The sequence below is a fragment of the Podarcis liolepis genome (genome assembly GCF_965112155.1).
Source record: "Podarcis liolepis genome assembly, chromosome: 9".
NCBI lineage: Eukaryota > Metazoa > Chordata > Lepidosauria > Squamata > Lacertidae > Podarcis > Podarcis liolepis.
The window spans coordinates 2111368-2128784 of record NC_139564.1 but is presented as its reverse complement, the minus strand read 5'-3'; the positions used below and the strand labels follow the sequence as shown (position 1 = coordinate 2128784).

The 17417-nt window shown below is 47.0% G+C and overlaps 1 protein-coding gene and 1 long non-coding RNA gene across 11 annotated transcripts in view; both read left to right on the top strand.

Annotated features, from left to right (window-relative positions):
• LOC310714794 (uncharacterized protein) overlaps positions 1-17417 on the top strand; it is a 51551-nt gene that overhangs the window by 4832 nt on the left and 29302 nt on the right. For 6 of the 10 annotated variants that reach the window (XM_083520428.1, XM_083520425.1, XM_083520432.1 and 3 more), the window contains 7 exons: positions 141-313; positions 1417-1478; positions 2076-2117; positions 2856-3121; positions 4263-6671; positions 10790-10921; positions 11533-11667. In XM_083520428.1, coding sequence (XP_083376554.1) covers positions 141-313; positions 1417-1478; positions 2076-2117; positions 2856-3121; positions 4263-6671; positions 10790-10921; positions 11533-11667 — 3219 coding nt within the window. The remainder of the gene's footprint in view (positions 1-140; positions 314-1416; positions 1479-2075; positions 2118-2855; positions 3122-4262; positions 6672-10789; positions 10922-11532; positions 11668-17417) is intronic. The other 4 variants (XM_083520430.1, XM_083520431.1, XM_083520429.1 and 1 more) reach the window with 3 other exon arrangements.
• LOC310686025 lies at positions 11788-16940 on the top strand. Its single transcript, XR_014515653.1, has 2 exons — positions 11788-13410; positions 13891-16940. It is a non-coding gene; the product is annotated as an uncharacterized lncRNA (long non-coding RNA).

The following is a 17417-nucleotide window of genomic DNA, read 5'->3' as shown; positions in this document are numbered from 1 at the left end:
GGAAATGATCATTTTGGGGGGCAGGAATGGGATATCCAGTAGGAGCAAGCTCCAAGGTGGCCTTTGCCCTTTTCACCCTCTCTCCTGGAATTTCGTGGGCATCCATCTGTGCTGCATAACAGAATCACGCCTTCCTTCAGCAGGACCTGGTGTACCGTCAGCAGCTCAACCCACAACACCACCTGCGGCTTCATTTACGCCTCAGTCTTCAGGATCTCCATCTCCATCAATGATGAACGATTATCATGCTGTGTCGCCAACAGTACTTCCACATGTGTGTTCTCTGTGTAAAATAGAATGTGCAGATATGACGGTGAGTTCTTTGTTTTTGCAGGAAAAAAGTGCACACGGTTGTATTGAGCCCAGGATGAGTGCATTATCCACTCTGGCTTTCAAGCAGATCTTACGCTATGAGGAGTGGTTGATGTTATCTTGGGGAAGTCAACATGGTGACTGCCAAATGTTGTTGGACAGCATCACTGCAGCATATCTCCCCTCCCCTAATCCCCAAGGAGACATCTCTGCCACCTCAGGGCATCATGAATCCCACATCCAGAACGCCCATTTGACATTGGTGGGATTCAGACCTGACACCATGTCTGGAGACTCTTGTCTTATCTAACTTTGAGCTGCTGTTGTCTATTTTAATATTAAATGCATTGTACAATATTGAACATTGTCCAGTGTTAAACTCATACACAGGACTGAAGGGCAGGTGAGTGTGTTTCTACTCTGCTGTAGAAACTCAGATATATAACCTAGGTGACAAATGGCTCTTAAACCAAGGTGTCAGTTGCCAAAATGGAATGTCTAGTTGCCATTTGGGGGCCAGATGGATCTGAAGTCTTATTTTACTAATGATGGACTGACTGTGATTGATTCTCAGTTAAACATCCGGCTAGTTCAAGCGACAACCTTGAGCCAGGTTAAGAACTTTGACTGTCACGATCCCAGGATCCCCAGGCTTGCACCTCCAGGTTGTGGAGACGTCAGGCGCCATCCTGGCACCCAGGCATCTCCACTTGGTTGTAAGCGTCTGATAGCCAGGTGCGAAATGTGCTTGGCCCCTGGCTAGTTTTGAGCACTGCCACGGACTCTCATGACCTTAAATGATGAGATTATGCAGTTTTATAGATGGAAGCCCCATCAATGGGTATTGGGCATATCACTAAGTGGAACTTAGTGTTTTATTGTTATAAAAAAATGTATATACCGCTATGTTTTTTAAAAAAATATAGTTGCTGCTGAGAGAAGCAGCAGCAGCAGCAGCAGAGGAGGGCCCTTCTGTGGGTTTCTCAGAAGCATCTGGCTGACTGCCGCAGGAGAAGGGATGCTGGACTAGGTGACGCTTTGTTCTCATCTAGCAGCCAGGCTTTTCTATGTTCTCATGCTGATTTCTTCCCTCCCTCCCTGTAGGGCTGGAATCTGCACGTGCGCACTGCTGCACACTCCGAGAAATGTGATGAGCTACGCCAGCGGTAAGGCCTTTCATTTTAATTTATTGGGAATAGATTGAGGATTTGAAATGGTTTGGAAATGACTGCCTGGACACCTCAGGGCTTTGCTAAAAGCAGTAGAGCCGTTGCTTACATGCCTTGCCACAAACCTCAGCCAAGGAAGTTGTGGGAGCTCACCTTTGAAGGAACGGTGCCTGCTCTAGGTTCTGTTTTGCCTGAATTTGTATAAGTGGTCTGTAGGCCGATTATGGAGCTGAACCAGGGAAGAAGGCAGAAGCTCAGAGGCATCTCATCTTGCGTTCTGTGGCTTTTAGATGCCTGTGGAGCATGAGCAGAGTTTTACGAGGGGTGGCTTCAGGACAAACCAGTTCTTGGAGGAGCTGGGACCTGAATCTCATGCCAGGGAGCTTTTGGAATACTGGGTCAAAGAGTCAGGGAATCCTCATGGAATCACCTTTAAACTTCCCCAGAAGATCAGTAGTAAGAGATTAATAATTTGGACAAAAGGGAGAGAAGTACTTGACAGTTTTAGAAACCTGCCTGAATGATAATGGAGTGGAGTACATGTACTGTGTCAAATGAATAACACAGCTGTTTTGCTGGCTTTTCTTGAAACAGGCATCCTGACTGGAATCCAGAAGACTGCCGTTCGTTACAGAGGTAACCTTTCAATCTCAACATGAATACTCAGTAATGAGATTAGGCTGCAGTAATCTCATTTCCCTGTTGTCCCCGATGGTGTGGGTTTTTGGAGACATTTTGAATGGGAAATTGTGTATAAGGGTATTCTGCACTGGGACATTTTCTGATGCCCAAGAAAGTGACCTGTGATCTAATTCTGGTCCTTCATTGTATTTAGTAGAGAAAACTCAAAAATGTAAAACTGCCAAGTATCTGCAGTTAGCCCCCGTTCACTGCTTCTTAGGAACTATGTAACAAGAAACACTTCTGCAGAAAAAGTAACCACCCCCCCCCCCGGATAATATTTTCCACCCCAGGTTACTGGTTGTCACTGACCCCGTACATGTAGGAGCTGCTTAACTCAGACTGCAGGTCTTCATTCTAAGGCTCCAGGGGCCAGCTGGCTGAGCAGCTGTGGGTTGCACTGTAGCTAAGCCACTAGCAGGCAGGTAGCCATTGCCAGTGCAGGTGGCAGCCATAATTTTCTGGTATGAAGCTGGGCATTCTGTTCCCAGCATCTGAGTTCCTTTAGTCACTGGATGCTGCAGGCCCATCACCCGTATTCTGTAGGCTTTTGATGCTTTTACCTTTAACCCTGAGAGTTCTTACTTCTAGTTGATTTCCGTTTGCAAAAATAACATCTTGGCAGATCTGATTTCTGCTTTTACATTTGAAAAAGAGAAGTCTTTCAAATCCTGTTTTTTCTGCCTTTTGCAGAAATGAAGGCGACAAGAATGAAAAACATATTCCAATGCCATGCTCTACCAGTTCTAACCCAAACACTTCAGAGCACTCAATATCTGGCCATGCCTCGAGTCAGACTCGGTCACGATCTAGGAGCCCTGGGCCCCACAGCAAACGGTCACGATCTAGGAGCCCCAGATGTAGGTCCAGGTCTTCAGAGCGACCAAGCTCCCCCAGCTCGAGTTCTCAAAGCTCTTTTAGCCAGAAGAGAGAACTGAGAAAATCAACTAGATTTCCAGGTAAGATTGATGTTACAGATGCTTCAGTAACTGGCCTTAGGTTTTTTGTAAGCAGGATTATGTGTGTGACATTGGCAGGCGTGTTGCAGTGGCTTTGGCTCAGTGAATACCGTATTTTTCGCACCATAGGACGCACTGGACAATAGGACGCACTTTGTTTTAGAGAGGGGAGAACAAGAAAAAAAATATCTCCCCCTCTCTGCCCAGCGCCCCTTCAGTGAAGCGGCAGGAGGCGCTGCACAGAGAGGGGGAGAACTTTCCTCCTCTTGTTTTCCCGCTCTAAAACAAGGTGCCGTTCAGGCAGCTACCTTGGAAGCCTGGAGAGTGAGAGGGGTCGGTGTGCACTGACCCCTCTCGCTCTCCAGGCTTCAGGTTCCTTTCAACCTGCTCTTTGGGGCTGGTGGGGGGAAGCCCACCACCAGCCCCAAAGAGCAGGTCAGGGAGCAGCGGAAAGGCGCAGCGGAGAGGCTCCTGCCATAGCCGCACGTCACCTCTCCATCCGGGATTGGGTTGCGGAGCTATGGCGTCTTCGCTCCATAGGACACACACACATTTCCCCTTCATTTTTGAAGGGGAAAAAGTGCGTCCTATAGAGCGAAAACTACGGTAGTTTGTTCTGTTCTGGGGTTTTTCTCCTGGCTTTGTCATTGTGTCAATATAATGCCTGCCAAGGAGACCAAGCTTGTTCCTATATTGGATTGTGTGAGTGACTCTGCAACCCATTTCAAAATAGGTTGTTGGTTGATCTCAGCCATTTCACTCCTCTGGAGTTTTCCCCACCCACTTGGTTTTTTTTACAGTTGCTTAGTACAATGACCTTCTTGCACTCATGCAATGCAGGGTAGAACTTTGTTGCAAATTCAGCTGTGACCAAGGATCAGGGGAGATATTCTGCTGCTTCCCTGCAGTATTGTTGCCAAAGGTAGACCTGAAGTTGTTGCAATAGAGTGTTGATGAACTGGGGGGGGGGGTATTGGTTCCATTTTGTATCTTTTGGGTTTTTAAATCTTGTATTTTAATGTTGTGAACTGCCCCGAGATGTATGGATGGAGGGCGGTATACCAATTTAATCAATACTACTACTAATAATAATCATAATAATAATAATAATGAGCCACTTGCTTTTTCTCCCCCTCTTTAGCGTCGTCTGCAGAAGCAGGAAGCTCCAGGAAACCTCCATCCAAATCTGATGTGGCAGAACAACCACCCAACAAGTCGGAGCATCCACTGCAGACAAATCCTGGCCACCAGGAGCCGCCCAAGAAGGAGGCCGCAATGGAGGAACAAGCAGACCGGCAACCTCCAGCCAAATCTGATGTGGCAGGACAACCACCCAGCAAGTCAGACCATCCACCACAGACAAATCTCAGCCATCAGGAGCTGCCCAAGAAGGAGGCAGCAACGCAGGAAGAAGTAGACCAGCAAAAGGAGACCACGAAGACCAGGACAAGGAAAGGAGGAAAAAGGGGACCAGCCAAATCTAATGTGGCAAAACCTCCAGCCAAATCTGATGTGGCAGAACAACCACCCAACAAGTCGGCCCGTCCACTGCAGACAAATCCTGACCATCAGGAGCTGTCCAAGATGGAGGCAGCAACGCAGGAGCAAGGAGACCGGCAACCTCCAGGCAAATCTGATGTGGAAGAACAACCACCCAACAAGTCGGAGCATCCACTGCAGACAAATCCAGGCCACCAGGAGCCGCCCAAGAAGGAGGCAGCAGCGCAGGAACAAGGAGACCAGCAACCTCCAGCCAAATCTGGTGTGGCAGAACAAACACCCAACAAGTCAGAGCATCCACTACTGACAAATCCTGGCCACCAGGAGCTGCCCAAGGAAGAGGCAGCAACGCAGGAAGAAGTAGACCAGCAAAAGGAGACCTGGAAGACCAGGACAAGGAAAGGAGGAAAAAGGAGACCAGCCAAATCTAATGTGGCAAAACCTCCAGCTAAATCTGATGTGGCAGAACAACCACCCAACAAGTCTGACCGGCCACTGCAGACAAATCCCGACCATCAGGAGCTTCCCAAGAATGAGGCAGCAACGCAGGAACAAGGAGACCGGCAACCTTCAGGCAAATCTGATGTGGCAGAACTCGCACCCAAGTCAGACCATCCACTGCAGACAAATCCCGACCATCAGGAGCTGCCCAAGATGGAGGCAGCAACGCAGGAGCAAGGAGACCAGCAACCTCCATCCAAATCTGATGTGGCAGGACAACCACCCAGCAAGTCAGACCATCCACCACAGACAAATCTCAGCCATGAGGAGCTGCCCAAGAAGGAGGCAGCAACGCAGGAAGAAGTAGACCAGCAAAAGGAGACCACGAAGACCAGGACAAGGAAAGGAGGAAAAAGGGGACCAGCCAAATCTAATGTGGCAAAACCTCCAGCCAAATCTGATGTGGCAGAACAACCACCCAACAAGTCTGACCGGCCACTGCAGACAAATCCCGACCATCAGGAGCTTCCCAAGAATGAGGCAGCAACGCAGGAACAAGGAGACCGGCAACCTTCAGGCAAATCTGATGTGGCAGAACTCGCACCCAAGTCAGACCATCCACTGCAGACAAATCCCGACCATCAGGAGCTGCCCAAGATGGAGGCAGCAACGCAGGAGCAAGGAGACCAGCAACCTCCATCCAAATCTGATGTGGCAGGACAACCACCCAGCAAGTCAGACCATCCACCACAGACAAATCTCAGCCATGAGGAGCTGCCCAAGAAGGAGGCAGCAACGCAGGAAGAAGTAGACCAGCAAAAGGAGACCACGAAGACCAGGACAAGGAAAGGAGGAAAAAGGGGACCAGCCAAATCTAATGTGGCAAAACCTCCAGCCAAATCTGATGTGGCAGAACAACCACCCAACAAGTCTGACCGGCCACTGCAGACAAATCCCGGCCACCAGGAGCCGCCCAAGAAGGAGGCCGCAATGGAGGAACAAGCAGACCGGCAACCTCCAGCCAAATCTGATGTGGCAGAACAACCACCCAACAAGTCGGCCCGTCCACTGCAGACAAATCCTGACCATCAGGAGCTGTCCAAGATGGAGGCAGCAACGCAGGAGCAAGGAGACCAGCAACCTCCAGCCAAATCTGATGTGGCAGAACAACCACCCAACAAGTCTGACCGGCCACTGCAGACAAATCCTGGCCACCAGGAGCTTCCCAAGAAGGAGGCAGCAACGCAGGGACAAGGAGACCGCCAACGTGAAGATCAGTTGCGCTCGTCGTTGACGCCTCTTGTAGAACAAAGTGTCTTGCAGGCCCTGTCGCTGCTGCAGCCTGGAGGCGCAGTGGGTGCTGGACTCACCCAAGGAACAAGCTTGCCCCCTGTTGTGCAGATCGATCCAGCATCCCTTGTCTCCATGATGCAGCTGGTTGCAACCCAGGTGGTGCAAGCTGCCTTAGCCTCCAAGGAGGCCTCAAGTGTGCGGGAAAGCCCAAGTGTGGCTGGCCCAAGCCCCCAGTTAAGTATTCCTGCAGGAAGCGAAGAAAAGAAGCAGGAGAGCGGTCAGGAAGTGGTGCCAGGAGTCGTTCCTCCTTGCTCAGGTGAGGAGTTGTCGGGAAGGGGGCTGAGGGTGGGTCTGGCTGTAGAGGGAGGTTGTTCTGTGTTGGAGATATCCGTCAAGACTTGCATTGGTGATATAATGCACAGTCCCTGCTCAGGTTCAGGACTGCCCTGAGATCCAGCCAGCTTCTCTGGTAGTGGTGAACACACCTCTGCTGTTGCTTCTAGGGTGCAGGGATCTTTTCTGCAATCCGTTGGTCCGGTCGACTGGTTCCTTTTGTGGCATAGCGAATACACAATGATATGTGATTTTACTGCTTTATGGCTACATTTCTATCCTCCGATGAGAGAACGTGGCATACATGATTCTCCCCCTCTCATTTCACCCCACAACAACCCTGAGAGCCAGTGTGGTATAGTGGTTAAGAGCAGTGGACTCGTAATCTGGTGAACCGGGTTCGATTCCCTGCTCCTCCACCTGCAGCTGCTGGGTGACCTTGGGCTAGTCACACTTCTCTGAAGTCTCTCAGCCTCACTCACTTCACAGAGTGTTTGTTGTGGGAGAAGAAGGGAAAGGAAATGTTAGCTGCTTTGAGGCTCCTTAGGGTAGTGATAAGCAGGATATCAAATCCAAATTCTTCTTCTTCAACATCACCCACTGAGTTTAAAGCTGAGTGGGGATTTGAACTCGGGTCTCCCTGGCCCTAGTCCAGCACTCTCACCACTTCACTACGCTGGCGCTTGGGCCAGTGAGGAAAAATGCTAGTTGAGGCTTCAAGAGCTGTGCTAGGAGAGCTGGTGCATTGCTGTTTAGGTGTTCTCATTGCTGTGGATGGATCTCTTGTGATTCAAATACAGCTTGATGGAGAAGCAAGCGATTCTCAAGGAAACGGAAGTAATGAAGTCAGATCAGGGTTGTGTCAGAGCACATGTTGCTTATATTGTGGTTTGAGGTTTTGCTGAACAGGAAGCTACAAGTATGTTAACTGAGTATGAAAGGCTTGTGAGAATTTATTAATCCTCCAGTTCTCTTTAGCACATAGTTTGTGGATAGTATCAAATCTAGATATTTTGCTAAGGATCGGGGATGATGGGAGATGGGAGTCCTGCATTGCAGGGGTTGGACTACAGGACTCTTGGGGACTTCTCCAACTCTATGATTCCATTCACAGCACCTGGATGGCACCAGGATCCTCTATTCTTGACATAGTCCAACACTGCTTGGACATGAGGGGAGTCAGAGATTTGCTTGCAGGTCACCAGTCTGGGTGATTGAAGAGCAGGGGTAGGCAACCAAAGGCCCAGGGGCCGGATGCAGCCCAATCGCCTTCTCAATCCAGCCCTCAGATGGTCTGGGAATTAGCGTGTTTTTACATGAGTAGAATGTCTCCTTTTATTTAAAATGCATCTCTGGGTTATTTGTGGGGCATAGGAATTCTGACTCCCCCCCCCCAAATATAGTCCGGCTCACCACACGGTCTGAGGGACGGTGGAATGGCCCACTGCTGGAAAGGTTTGCTGACCCCTGTTGAAGAGGATTGTAAATGCACCAGAGATCAAGAGCCTCATGGCCTACCAACTGAGCTATATAGACTGCGCACAAAGGGGTACGTGGTGGCATCACGTTGACTTTGTTTCTGTTTAGTTGCAACCCCTGCACGTAAGGTTTTCTGGACACAGTTGTGTGCTGTGCAAGGAAGCGCATGCTGGCGTCCGGGAGAGAATCCCACCTTGGTCTGGGTCACCGGCTGCATGTCGTGTGGCTGGGTTAGGAGGGCATGCATGATTTGGGAGCGGCTGGTGCCTCCAGATGTTATCCTCCTGCAGCTGGGCAAGAATAACTTGGCCACACAGAAAGGCATAGAGCTCAACTCTTGGCAATGTTGGATCCACCTGAGCTCAGTATTTTCTATACCATTATTCCTCAAACTTGAATTCTCAGCTGTTGTTGGACTATAACTCCCATCATCCATAGCTAACAGGACCAATGATCAGGGATGGTGGGGGCTGTGGTCCAATGGAAGCTGAGAATTCAAGTTTGAGAAAAAATGGTCTGCAGGGACTGGTGGCTTCAGGCAGGGAGTCTCTCCCAGCCCTTTTTGGAGATGCTGGGAACTGAACCCGGGACCTTTTGGTGCTGGAAGCTGCATCATCCTGAGTCAGACCACTGGTCCATTTAGCGTAATATTGCCTCATTGACTGACAGAAGCTCTCCAGGGTTTCAGGCATGGAATGCCGCCAGCCCTGTATATCTGAAGGAGTGGCTTCACCCCTGTTGCTCGGCCTGGACATTGAGGTCCAGCTCCGAGGGCCTTCTGGCAGTCCACTCATTGCTGGAAGCGAAGTTACAGGGAAACAGGGAGAGGGACTTCCCGGTAGTGGTGCCTGCCCTGTGGAACACCTTCCTGTCGCTTGTCAAAGAGAGAGGAATTCTGAAGGCAGCCCTGTATCGAGAAGCTTTTAATGTTTGACACTGTATTTTTGTTGAAGCTGCACTGAGTGACTGGGGCAACCCAGTCAGATGGGCAGGGTAGAAGAAATAAATAGTTGTTGTTTCGTTGTTTTTGTTTTAATTACTTATTTGTTCTTTTATCTTGTGAACCATCCTGATATCACTTGTTAAAAGGCAGTACAGTGGTACCTCGGGTTAAGTACTTAATTCGTTCTGGAGGTCCGTTCTTAACCTGAAACTGTTCTTAACCTGAAGCACCACTTTAGCTAATGGGCCTCCTGCTGCCGCCGCGCCGCCAAAGCACGATTTCTGTTCTCATCCTGAAGCAAAGTTCTTAACCCGAGGTACTATTTCTGGGTTAGCGGAGTCTGTAACCTGAAGCGTATGTAACCCGAGGTACCATTGTATATAAATCTATTATTATTATTATTATTATTATTATTATTATTATTATTATTATTATCTGGAGATGCTGCTGGGGATTGAACCTGGGAACTTCTGTACACAAAGCAGGTGATCTGCCACTCCATGGCATGGGACTTCAGGTGTGAGGCTGGTGGGTGAGACTTGGGGAAAACAGTGTCACAGGTCAAACTGACGCCTGTGCCAGAACAGAATAAGCTTGTTGGCTGGAAATTTCCTACGTCAGCCGTAAAAGGAGCAGCGAACGGCACAGCAAATCCAGCAGGCTGCTGTGAAGCTCTGTATGCAACTGCTATAGGGACTTGAATTCAGGTGGCACAGATTTTGGGAATACAGTGGTGCCTCGCAAGACGAAATTAATCCGTTCCGCAAGTCTCTTCGTCTAGCGGTTTTTTCGTCTTGCGAAGCAACCCTATTAGCGGCTTAGCGCTATTAGCGGTTTAGCGGCTATTAAAGGCTTATCTGCTTAGTGGCTAAAAGGCTATTAGCGGCTTAGAAAAAAGGGGGGAAAGCGAAAAAAATTGCAACACTTGCAAGACTTTTTCGTTTTGCGAAGCAAGCCCATAGGGAAATTCGTCTTGTGAAGCGCATCGAAAAACGGAAAGCCCTTTCGTCTAGCGGGTTTTTCGTTTTGCGAGGCATTCGTCTTGCGGGGCACCACTGTATAAGGGTTCCTTTCTGAAAGGAAAGGAGCAGATTTCTTGACTATTGGTGACCTAAGATATTTGGGCCGGGAGGGTGGCTGGCTGGCTAAGCTGGCCTCCCCTGGTGATGCTCAATTGCAACTCCCATCATCCTCGCTTCTTAGCCTTGCTGGCCAGGGCTGTTGGGACTTGAAGTCCAGCAACCTTTGGGGTGCCAGAAATTAGCTACCCAGGTTTAGGGCCACGTCTGTAATGTATGAATTCTTGGAACAGCTAGGCACCTGCGTACAAACCCCTGACATAAAACTAAAATGTGAGAGAGGGCACTTGCTCTTCATGCAAAAGGCCTCAGGTTAATGTGTAATTATCCAGTTTGTTTGTGGGTCGGATTAGGATCTGTGTATGCCCCCTCCTGCAGTTACGTGCATAGTAGAGGGATTGCGATGGCATCTTGAGAAGGGAGCAGGAGGCAAGGAAACCAAGCTCAAAAGCAGCCCACCAAACAGCCTCAGGATTCTTCTTCCAAACAGGAGGGAGGCCCAGACATGAGGTCCGCTGGAGGCCACGGAGTGGGTAGCGAGTAAGAAACCTTCCAAATCTAGTAGAATGGCTACTAAACCACGTTTGCTTGATATTGCAGCCTGCGTGGAAAGATCGGAGGCTTCAGGTAGTAAAGGGGACTTGTTCACTCCGAGCTTGTTCACCGTGCCATGGCTTCAGAAGGAAGATGCAAGACCTCCAAAGCAGAATCTTCCAGCGGCGATATCTGCAGGTGAGAATCTGGCACTTACCTTCACAGTGGTGGGGCTGGCTGGCTTGGAGCTGGGTTTCACCACGGGGCTCCTGTTGTGGGGTTGAAGGGGTTACGCAAATTTGGCCATTGCCACTGCCAGTTTAGGGGGAGGTACCAAAGGATGGGACAGAGCTGACTGAAGAACTGACACACACACACACACACACACAGAGAGAGAGAGAGAGAGAGAGAGAGAGACATTTTAAATCTATATTTACTTATAGGTGGTCTCTATATTTAGAGAAGCAGAACAAATGAATAAAATCTGAGGGAATATGAAAGAAGATAGAAAAAGATGTATAGAAATTTATTTATTAAATTTGTATGCCACCCTTCCTTCAAAGATCAAGGGCAGCTCACAACATAAAAAAAAGAAAATGAGAATGCAAAATAGAAAAATGAGTCAACCTGGCCAGCAGGATTTTTGGCACCTGATGGAGCGACATTGGAGAAACGGCCCAGTTAGGAAGAGTCCTGATGAAGTACATGGGCATAATATTGAGGGCTTATAATGAATTTGTATGTGGAGTATGGTGAGCCTTCCCAATCAAGAAGAATGGCTACTAAACCACCTTTGCTTGATATTGCAGCCTGCGTGGAAAGATCGGAGGCTTCAGGTAGCAAAGGGGACTTAACTCCCTCGACCTTGTTCACCGTGCCATGGCTTCAGAAGAAGGAAAATGCAAGACCTCCGAAGCAGAATCTTCCAGCGGATATATCTGCAGGTGAGAATCTGGCACCTACCTTCACAGTGGTGGGGCTGGCTGGGTTTCACCACAGGGCTCCTGTTGTGGGGTTGAAGGGGTTATGCAAATTTGGCCATTGCCACATCCAATTTATGGGGAGGTACCAAGGATGGGTCACGAAGAGTCGGACACGACTAAACAACAACAAAACCAAAGGATGGTACAGAGCTGACTGAAGAGACGTTACTGATGCAGCCAGGAGATGTGCGAGGAGAACTTTGTGTAGCCGCCCAGACCGACAGTCAATTGGGTGCAGTCAGGTAAGAAGGTGGACGCAGTTATGAAAGGTATCTCATTCGGGGAGGCCTCAAGTTGGCCTGGATATCCTTGATTGCCTGCCGCCAATGAGCAAATATGAAAAAGGGAGTTTGTGGATGTGTTTGTCCTTTCTTGATTTATTTGTTCTTTTTATTAAACGTATTCGTCACTTTCTTACCAAAATAACTAAAAGCAGATTGCAATACTTTTAAGCAAGCAAGCAAGCAAGCAAACAAACAAACACACACACACACACAGAGACATTTTAAATATCTATATTTAATTATTGGTGGTCTCCATATTTAGGGAAGCAGAACAAATGAATAAAATCAAAGGGAATGTGAATGAGAAGATAGAAAAAGATGTATGGAAATTTATTTATTAAATTTGTATGCCACCCTTCCTTCAAAGATCAAGGGCAGCTCACAACATAAGAAAAACAAAATGAGAATGCAAAATAGAAAAATGAGTCAACCTGGCCAGCAGGATTTTTGGCACCTGGTGGAGCGACATTGGAGAAAAGGCCCAATAAAGGAAGAGTCCTGATGAAGTACATGGGCATAATATTGAGGGCTTATAATGAATTTGTGTGGGGAGTATGGTGAGCCATTTAGGATGCAGGTAGGCTTTGGTGGTAGTTTTGATATGGGATAGCATAGTGTTCGAAGCTCCCATTGTTCTAGGCGCATTTTGCGACAGGGAATTTCATTAGCGCGATCAGTTTCTCAGCTCTGGGTTCAATACTTCGCCTAAGATTTCAGATTAAAACTGCAGAGTAGAAGGAAAGGAGGACCCTTTTCTGCCTCCCCACATGAAGACTGGAGAAGAGACCCTCTTAATATTAGGGAGGTGAGCAGGAGAAGGACTAGGTCTAAGGTGCCATTGAGCTCCTAGCTTCCATATCTCAGTTTCTAACAGGAGATAGGCAGGAGACCGAGCTCTGTTAAAATGTGTGTTAGGGTCCAAGTAAGTCACTATCATTGGTAGGTCCATCTGTGAGCCTTGGGTGAATAAGCAACAAAACGTCCACACGGCTCCTCAGAGTATGAGGCAGCTGCCTGCTCTTTTGGTTCTGGTCCTTAACACAACGCAATGATTGACCAAGTTGAAATACTGGGAAGCTTGGGAGATTGTGATCATGTCCTCCTGGGTTTCATGATCTAGAAGGAAGGGAAAGCAGAGTATAGTCAGATTTTAAGAAGACCAATTTCAAAAAGCTTAGGGAGTTACTGAGTGAGATCCCATGGTCATAAATACTTAAAGAGAAAGGAGTCCAAGATGGATAGGAATTTCTGAAAGGTGAAATATTGAAGGTACAAAGGCAGACAAATCCAACAAGAAAGAAAAGTAGGAGGCATCTAAAGAAACTTGTGTGGCTGCATAAGCAGCTTACAGGTGAGCTGAGATTTAAGAAAGGCATGTATACAAAATGGAAGGAAGGACAAATCACGAGGGATTAGGGCAGTGTTTCCCAACCTTTTTTGGGCAAAGGCACACTTGTTTGATGAAAAAAATCTCGAGGCACACCACCATTACAGCCCCGTGACGTCAGCGCGCAGCGTCACGCCGGGAGGGACGCACGAAAGTGTAAGTTTCAATTTTTTCCCCTCCCCCTTGCCGGGGAACCTCCAAGTTTTGGGGTGGGGGGGAGGAGGCAGCAAAGCGAGGCAGGAAGGAGAGCGCGGCTTGGCTGGGTGAGCTTTGGCAGGGGCAGGGAATGAGAGCTGCGAGGCGGGCGCTGCGGACGGAGGCGCTGCCCGCCGAGCTCGCAGGCAGCCAGGCAGGCAGACGGCGAGAGCCCCGCGCTGGGCGGCCTCTCCTCGCCGCCGCCTCTCGCCGCCCGACTTGCCCGCCTCCCTCCAGGCAACATCTCGCGGCACACCAGGCAACATCTCGCGGCACACTAGTGTGCCGCGGAACAGTGGTTGAAAAACACTGGATTAGGGTACACAGTAGCCAACAGTTGCAGGGAGAAGGTAAGGCTTTTGACCAAGTCCCCTGTGATAGACTTGCAGAGAAACTGGTAAAATGTGGGTTGGACGAGCAGTTTGAAAGCATGCCAGTGTAAGTAGATAAATTGGTACTGCTGTAGCAGGAAGGTAAACGGCGTTTCCGGGCGCTCTAGATTCTGTCACACCAGAAGCAGTTTAGTCCTGCTGGCCACATGACCCGGAAAACTGTGGACAAATGCCGGCTCCCTCGGCCTGAAAGTGAGATGACCGCCATAACCCCATAGTCGCCTTTGAGTGGACTTAACTGTCCAGGGGTTCTTTACCTTTTTTTACTTTACCTTTAGGTGGGTTGGTAGCTGGTTGACGGACTGAACCCAAAGAGTGTCCGTTAATGGTTCCTCATCATCCTGGAAAAGTGACAAGTGGGGTGCCACAAGGTTCTGTCCTGGGTCGTTGTTCAACGTCTTTATATATGACTTGGATGATGGCATTATGGGGATACTCATCGAATTGGCAGGTGACACAAAACTTGCAGGGTGGAGCCACTTCCGGTTGGTTGCCCGCTGATGGCAGACAGGAGTTCTTTCGGTTCAAAAAGCCCCAGCACAGGGAAGCAAAGGGGTGACTGCTAGAGCAAAGCGGTACCCCGGGAAACCTCAGATAGAGCGTTCTGAGGGCATGGTGTTCCGGAGAGTGCCTTCTGCGACTCCTGTACTCCCGGGTATGCTCTGGGAAAGAGACCCGAGGGTGAGTGGGATTGGAGACACGGCACAATGGAAACGACTTGTTTCCTTCACAGTGCAAAGCTCTGAGTCTGGCGATCGTGAGCGGCCAGTTTCTCCAAAAAAAGGCTAATATTTCGAACCGTAAGTAAAAGGAAAAAAGAAAGCATAAATTTGGCAACAATTTGGACAGAAAGGGATTTAAATACGCAGGTCTATCCATTTTCGCTGACCTAAAAGTGAAAGCGGTGATTGTTGACTGAAGCCGCAAAGAGGAAAAGACGGTCAGAAAAGGGAGAGGAAACTTTCAACTTTCGCTTCCTCTTTGTATGATACAAAGTATCTTGTTAATGTCTGGACTGGTTTCTGTGTTACAAAAAGTATCTTTTACCTCCAGAATTCTTTTTTAAAATTCTGAGGGTTGTGAGGAGTACTAAATAGCCTGTCTTTATAATAAAAAGGAAAAGAGGATCTGCTGGCTATCTGCAACTGACCATTGTGGGAATCTGTTTTTTTCCTTTCCCCCTCTGTGTGATTGACCTTGAGATTCCTGAGCAACTATGAGATGGGAGAAAGGAGGTAAGGGCACAGTAAGACAAGGCTCCAGAAGTGCAACTTTTGAGGATTATGTCATGCAATTGTTGACTGAAATAAAAGAGGACATAAAAGGTAATTCTCAGGGCATTGAAAAATTGGGCAAGGACTTTGAGGAACTGAGTGGAACTGAAAGCGGTGAAAATGAGTTAAAAGTCACGAGATGAGACTGACTCAGCTAGAGACAACTAGAGTGACTGATTTAGAAAGATTACAATATGAAAATTCAAATTTGATCACATTTCTTCAGATGAGAGAGCTGGAATCTCAGCTACGATTGAGAGGGATACCTCAACTGGACCAGGATTGGCTCAGGGAGTGGATGATAGATCAATTTGTGGTGTGGTGGGACTTGAAAAAAGATGAAGTTAACTCTTGGATAGAAAAGGCCTACAGATTTGGTTCTAAAAAAGATTCAAAAATTATCTACGGTTGAATTGTGGTCTTCAAGCCTAAAGAACAAAGAGATATTATTTTGGGCCTGCATTACAAAAAAGGTTTAAAAATTCAGGATAAAGCAATTGTCCTCTTTAAGGAGTTTCCTAAACATTTTTTGAACTTGAGATCCAATTATACAGATTTGGCAACCACCCGAGAAGGAAAAATATATATTTATAGGTGGGTATTCCCGGAGGGCCTTTTCTTCAAATTTGAGGGAAGGAAACAAAGAATTAAGACTGTTGGAGAGAAGGATAGGTTTCTGCAAAGCACTCAGTTGAACTTGGGTTGGAAAGCCCACAGCTGGCAGGGGCAGGGGCAGCAGCACTCTAACTGATTAAGATGGCTTTGAGAATTTAATCTTGGAATGTCAATGGTTTAAACTCTCCACAAAAAAGGAGTCAGATTTATCATGTTTTGTCAAAGCAGAATTGGGATGTAATTTGTTTACGTGAAACACACATCAAAAGACAACATAGAAAAATTCTTTTGAATAAGAAACTTGGTCCAGAATTCATTTCCTCAGATAAAGTTAAAAAAAGAGGAGTGGTGTTTTATGTTAAAGAAAAATGGAATCCAACATTGATTTTAAAACATGAGGAGGGAAGATACATAGCAATAGAAATTGCAGCACAAGGCAAAAAACATCTATTGGGAATCTGTGCACCTCATGATGGCAAAGCGGAATTTTTTAAGAATGTGGAAACAAAGCTTCTGGACTACTTGGATTATATATTAATTCTAATGAGAGATCTGAATGGAATTGCATCAACTCTAATGGGCAGGACTCAGAGACAAAAAATACTGAATGCTGGCAGACTACCGAAGACATTTTTTGACATAACAGATAAATTTGATTTGTCAGACATACGAAGAATTAGAAATCCAAATTAAATGACTTCACATTCTATTCAGATGCAAATTGATCATTTTTGAGAATCAACTATTTATAGATATCCAGAGACTTGGTTCCCAGAGTAACAAAAATGGAAATTTGCCCCAAAACCTGTTCAGATCACTATGCAGTATTTATGGAAGTGAAATTGTTTTTACAGGGATCTTTCAGATGGAGGATGAATGATGATTTGTTGAGGAATGGGCAAATAATCAATAAGGCCCAAAAGACTCTAAATGACTATTTTGAGATGACTATGACTTTTGGAATGGAAAAAAGTCATTTGAGACGCAAGTAAAGCAGTAATGAGAGGATTCCTCATTCAACAAAATTCAATTAAGAGAAAGATACAAAATGAAAAGAAAGATAAAATTTTGGACCAATTAAAAGAAAGAGAAGGACCTTAGAAGTAATCCAACGAATTTGCAGATACAAAAGAAAATTAAAGCCTTACAGATCCAGTATTCACAGATTATAAACCAAGAAATAGAATGGAAATTAAGACTGATGAGACAAAGGAATTTTGAATTTGCATATAAATGTGGGAAACTCTTAGCTTGGCAGTTAAAAAAAAGACAGAAACAAAGTACTATTACAAATACTGTATCAGAAGGAAAGTCTGTGGAGACCCCTGTGGAGATAAGAAGATGCTTCCAGAAGTATTACAAACAAATGTATAAAAATGGTAAAGAAGACAAGGTCAAAATTGAGCAGTTTATTAAAACTAATGGCTTGCAGAAGATTCCTGAAGGTAAAAGGATCCTACTAAATGGTTTAATTACACGGCAGGAGGTCGAAAGTGCAATAAATTCAATGCAACTTGGCAAAGCCTCAGACCAGATGGATTGTCAGCAAAATACTATAAGACTA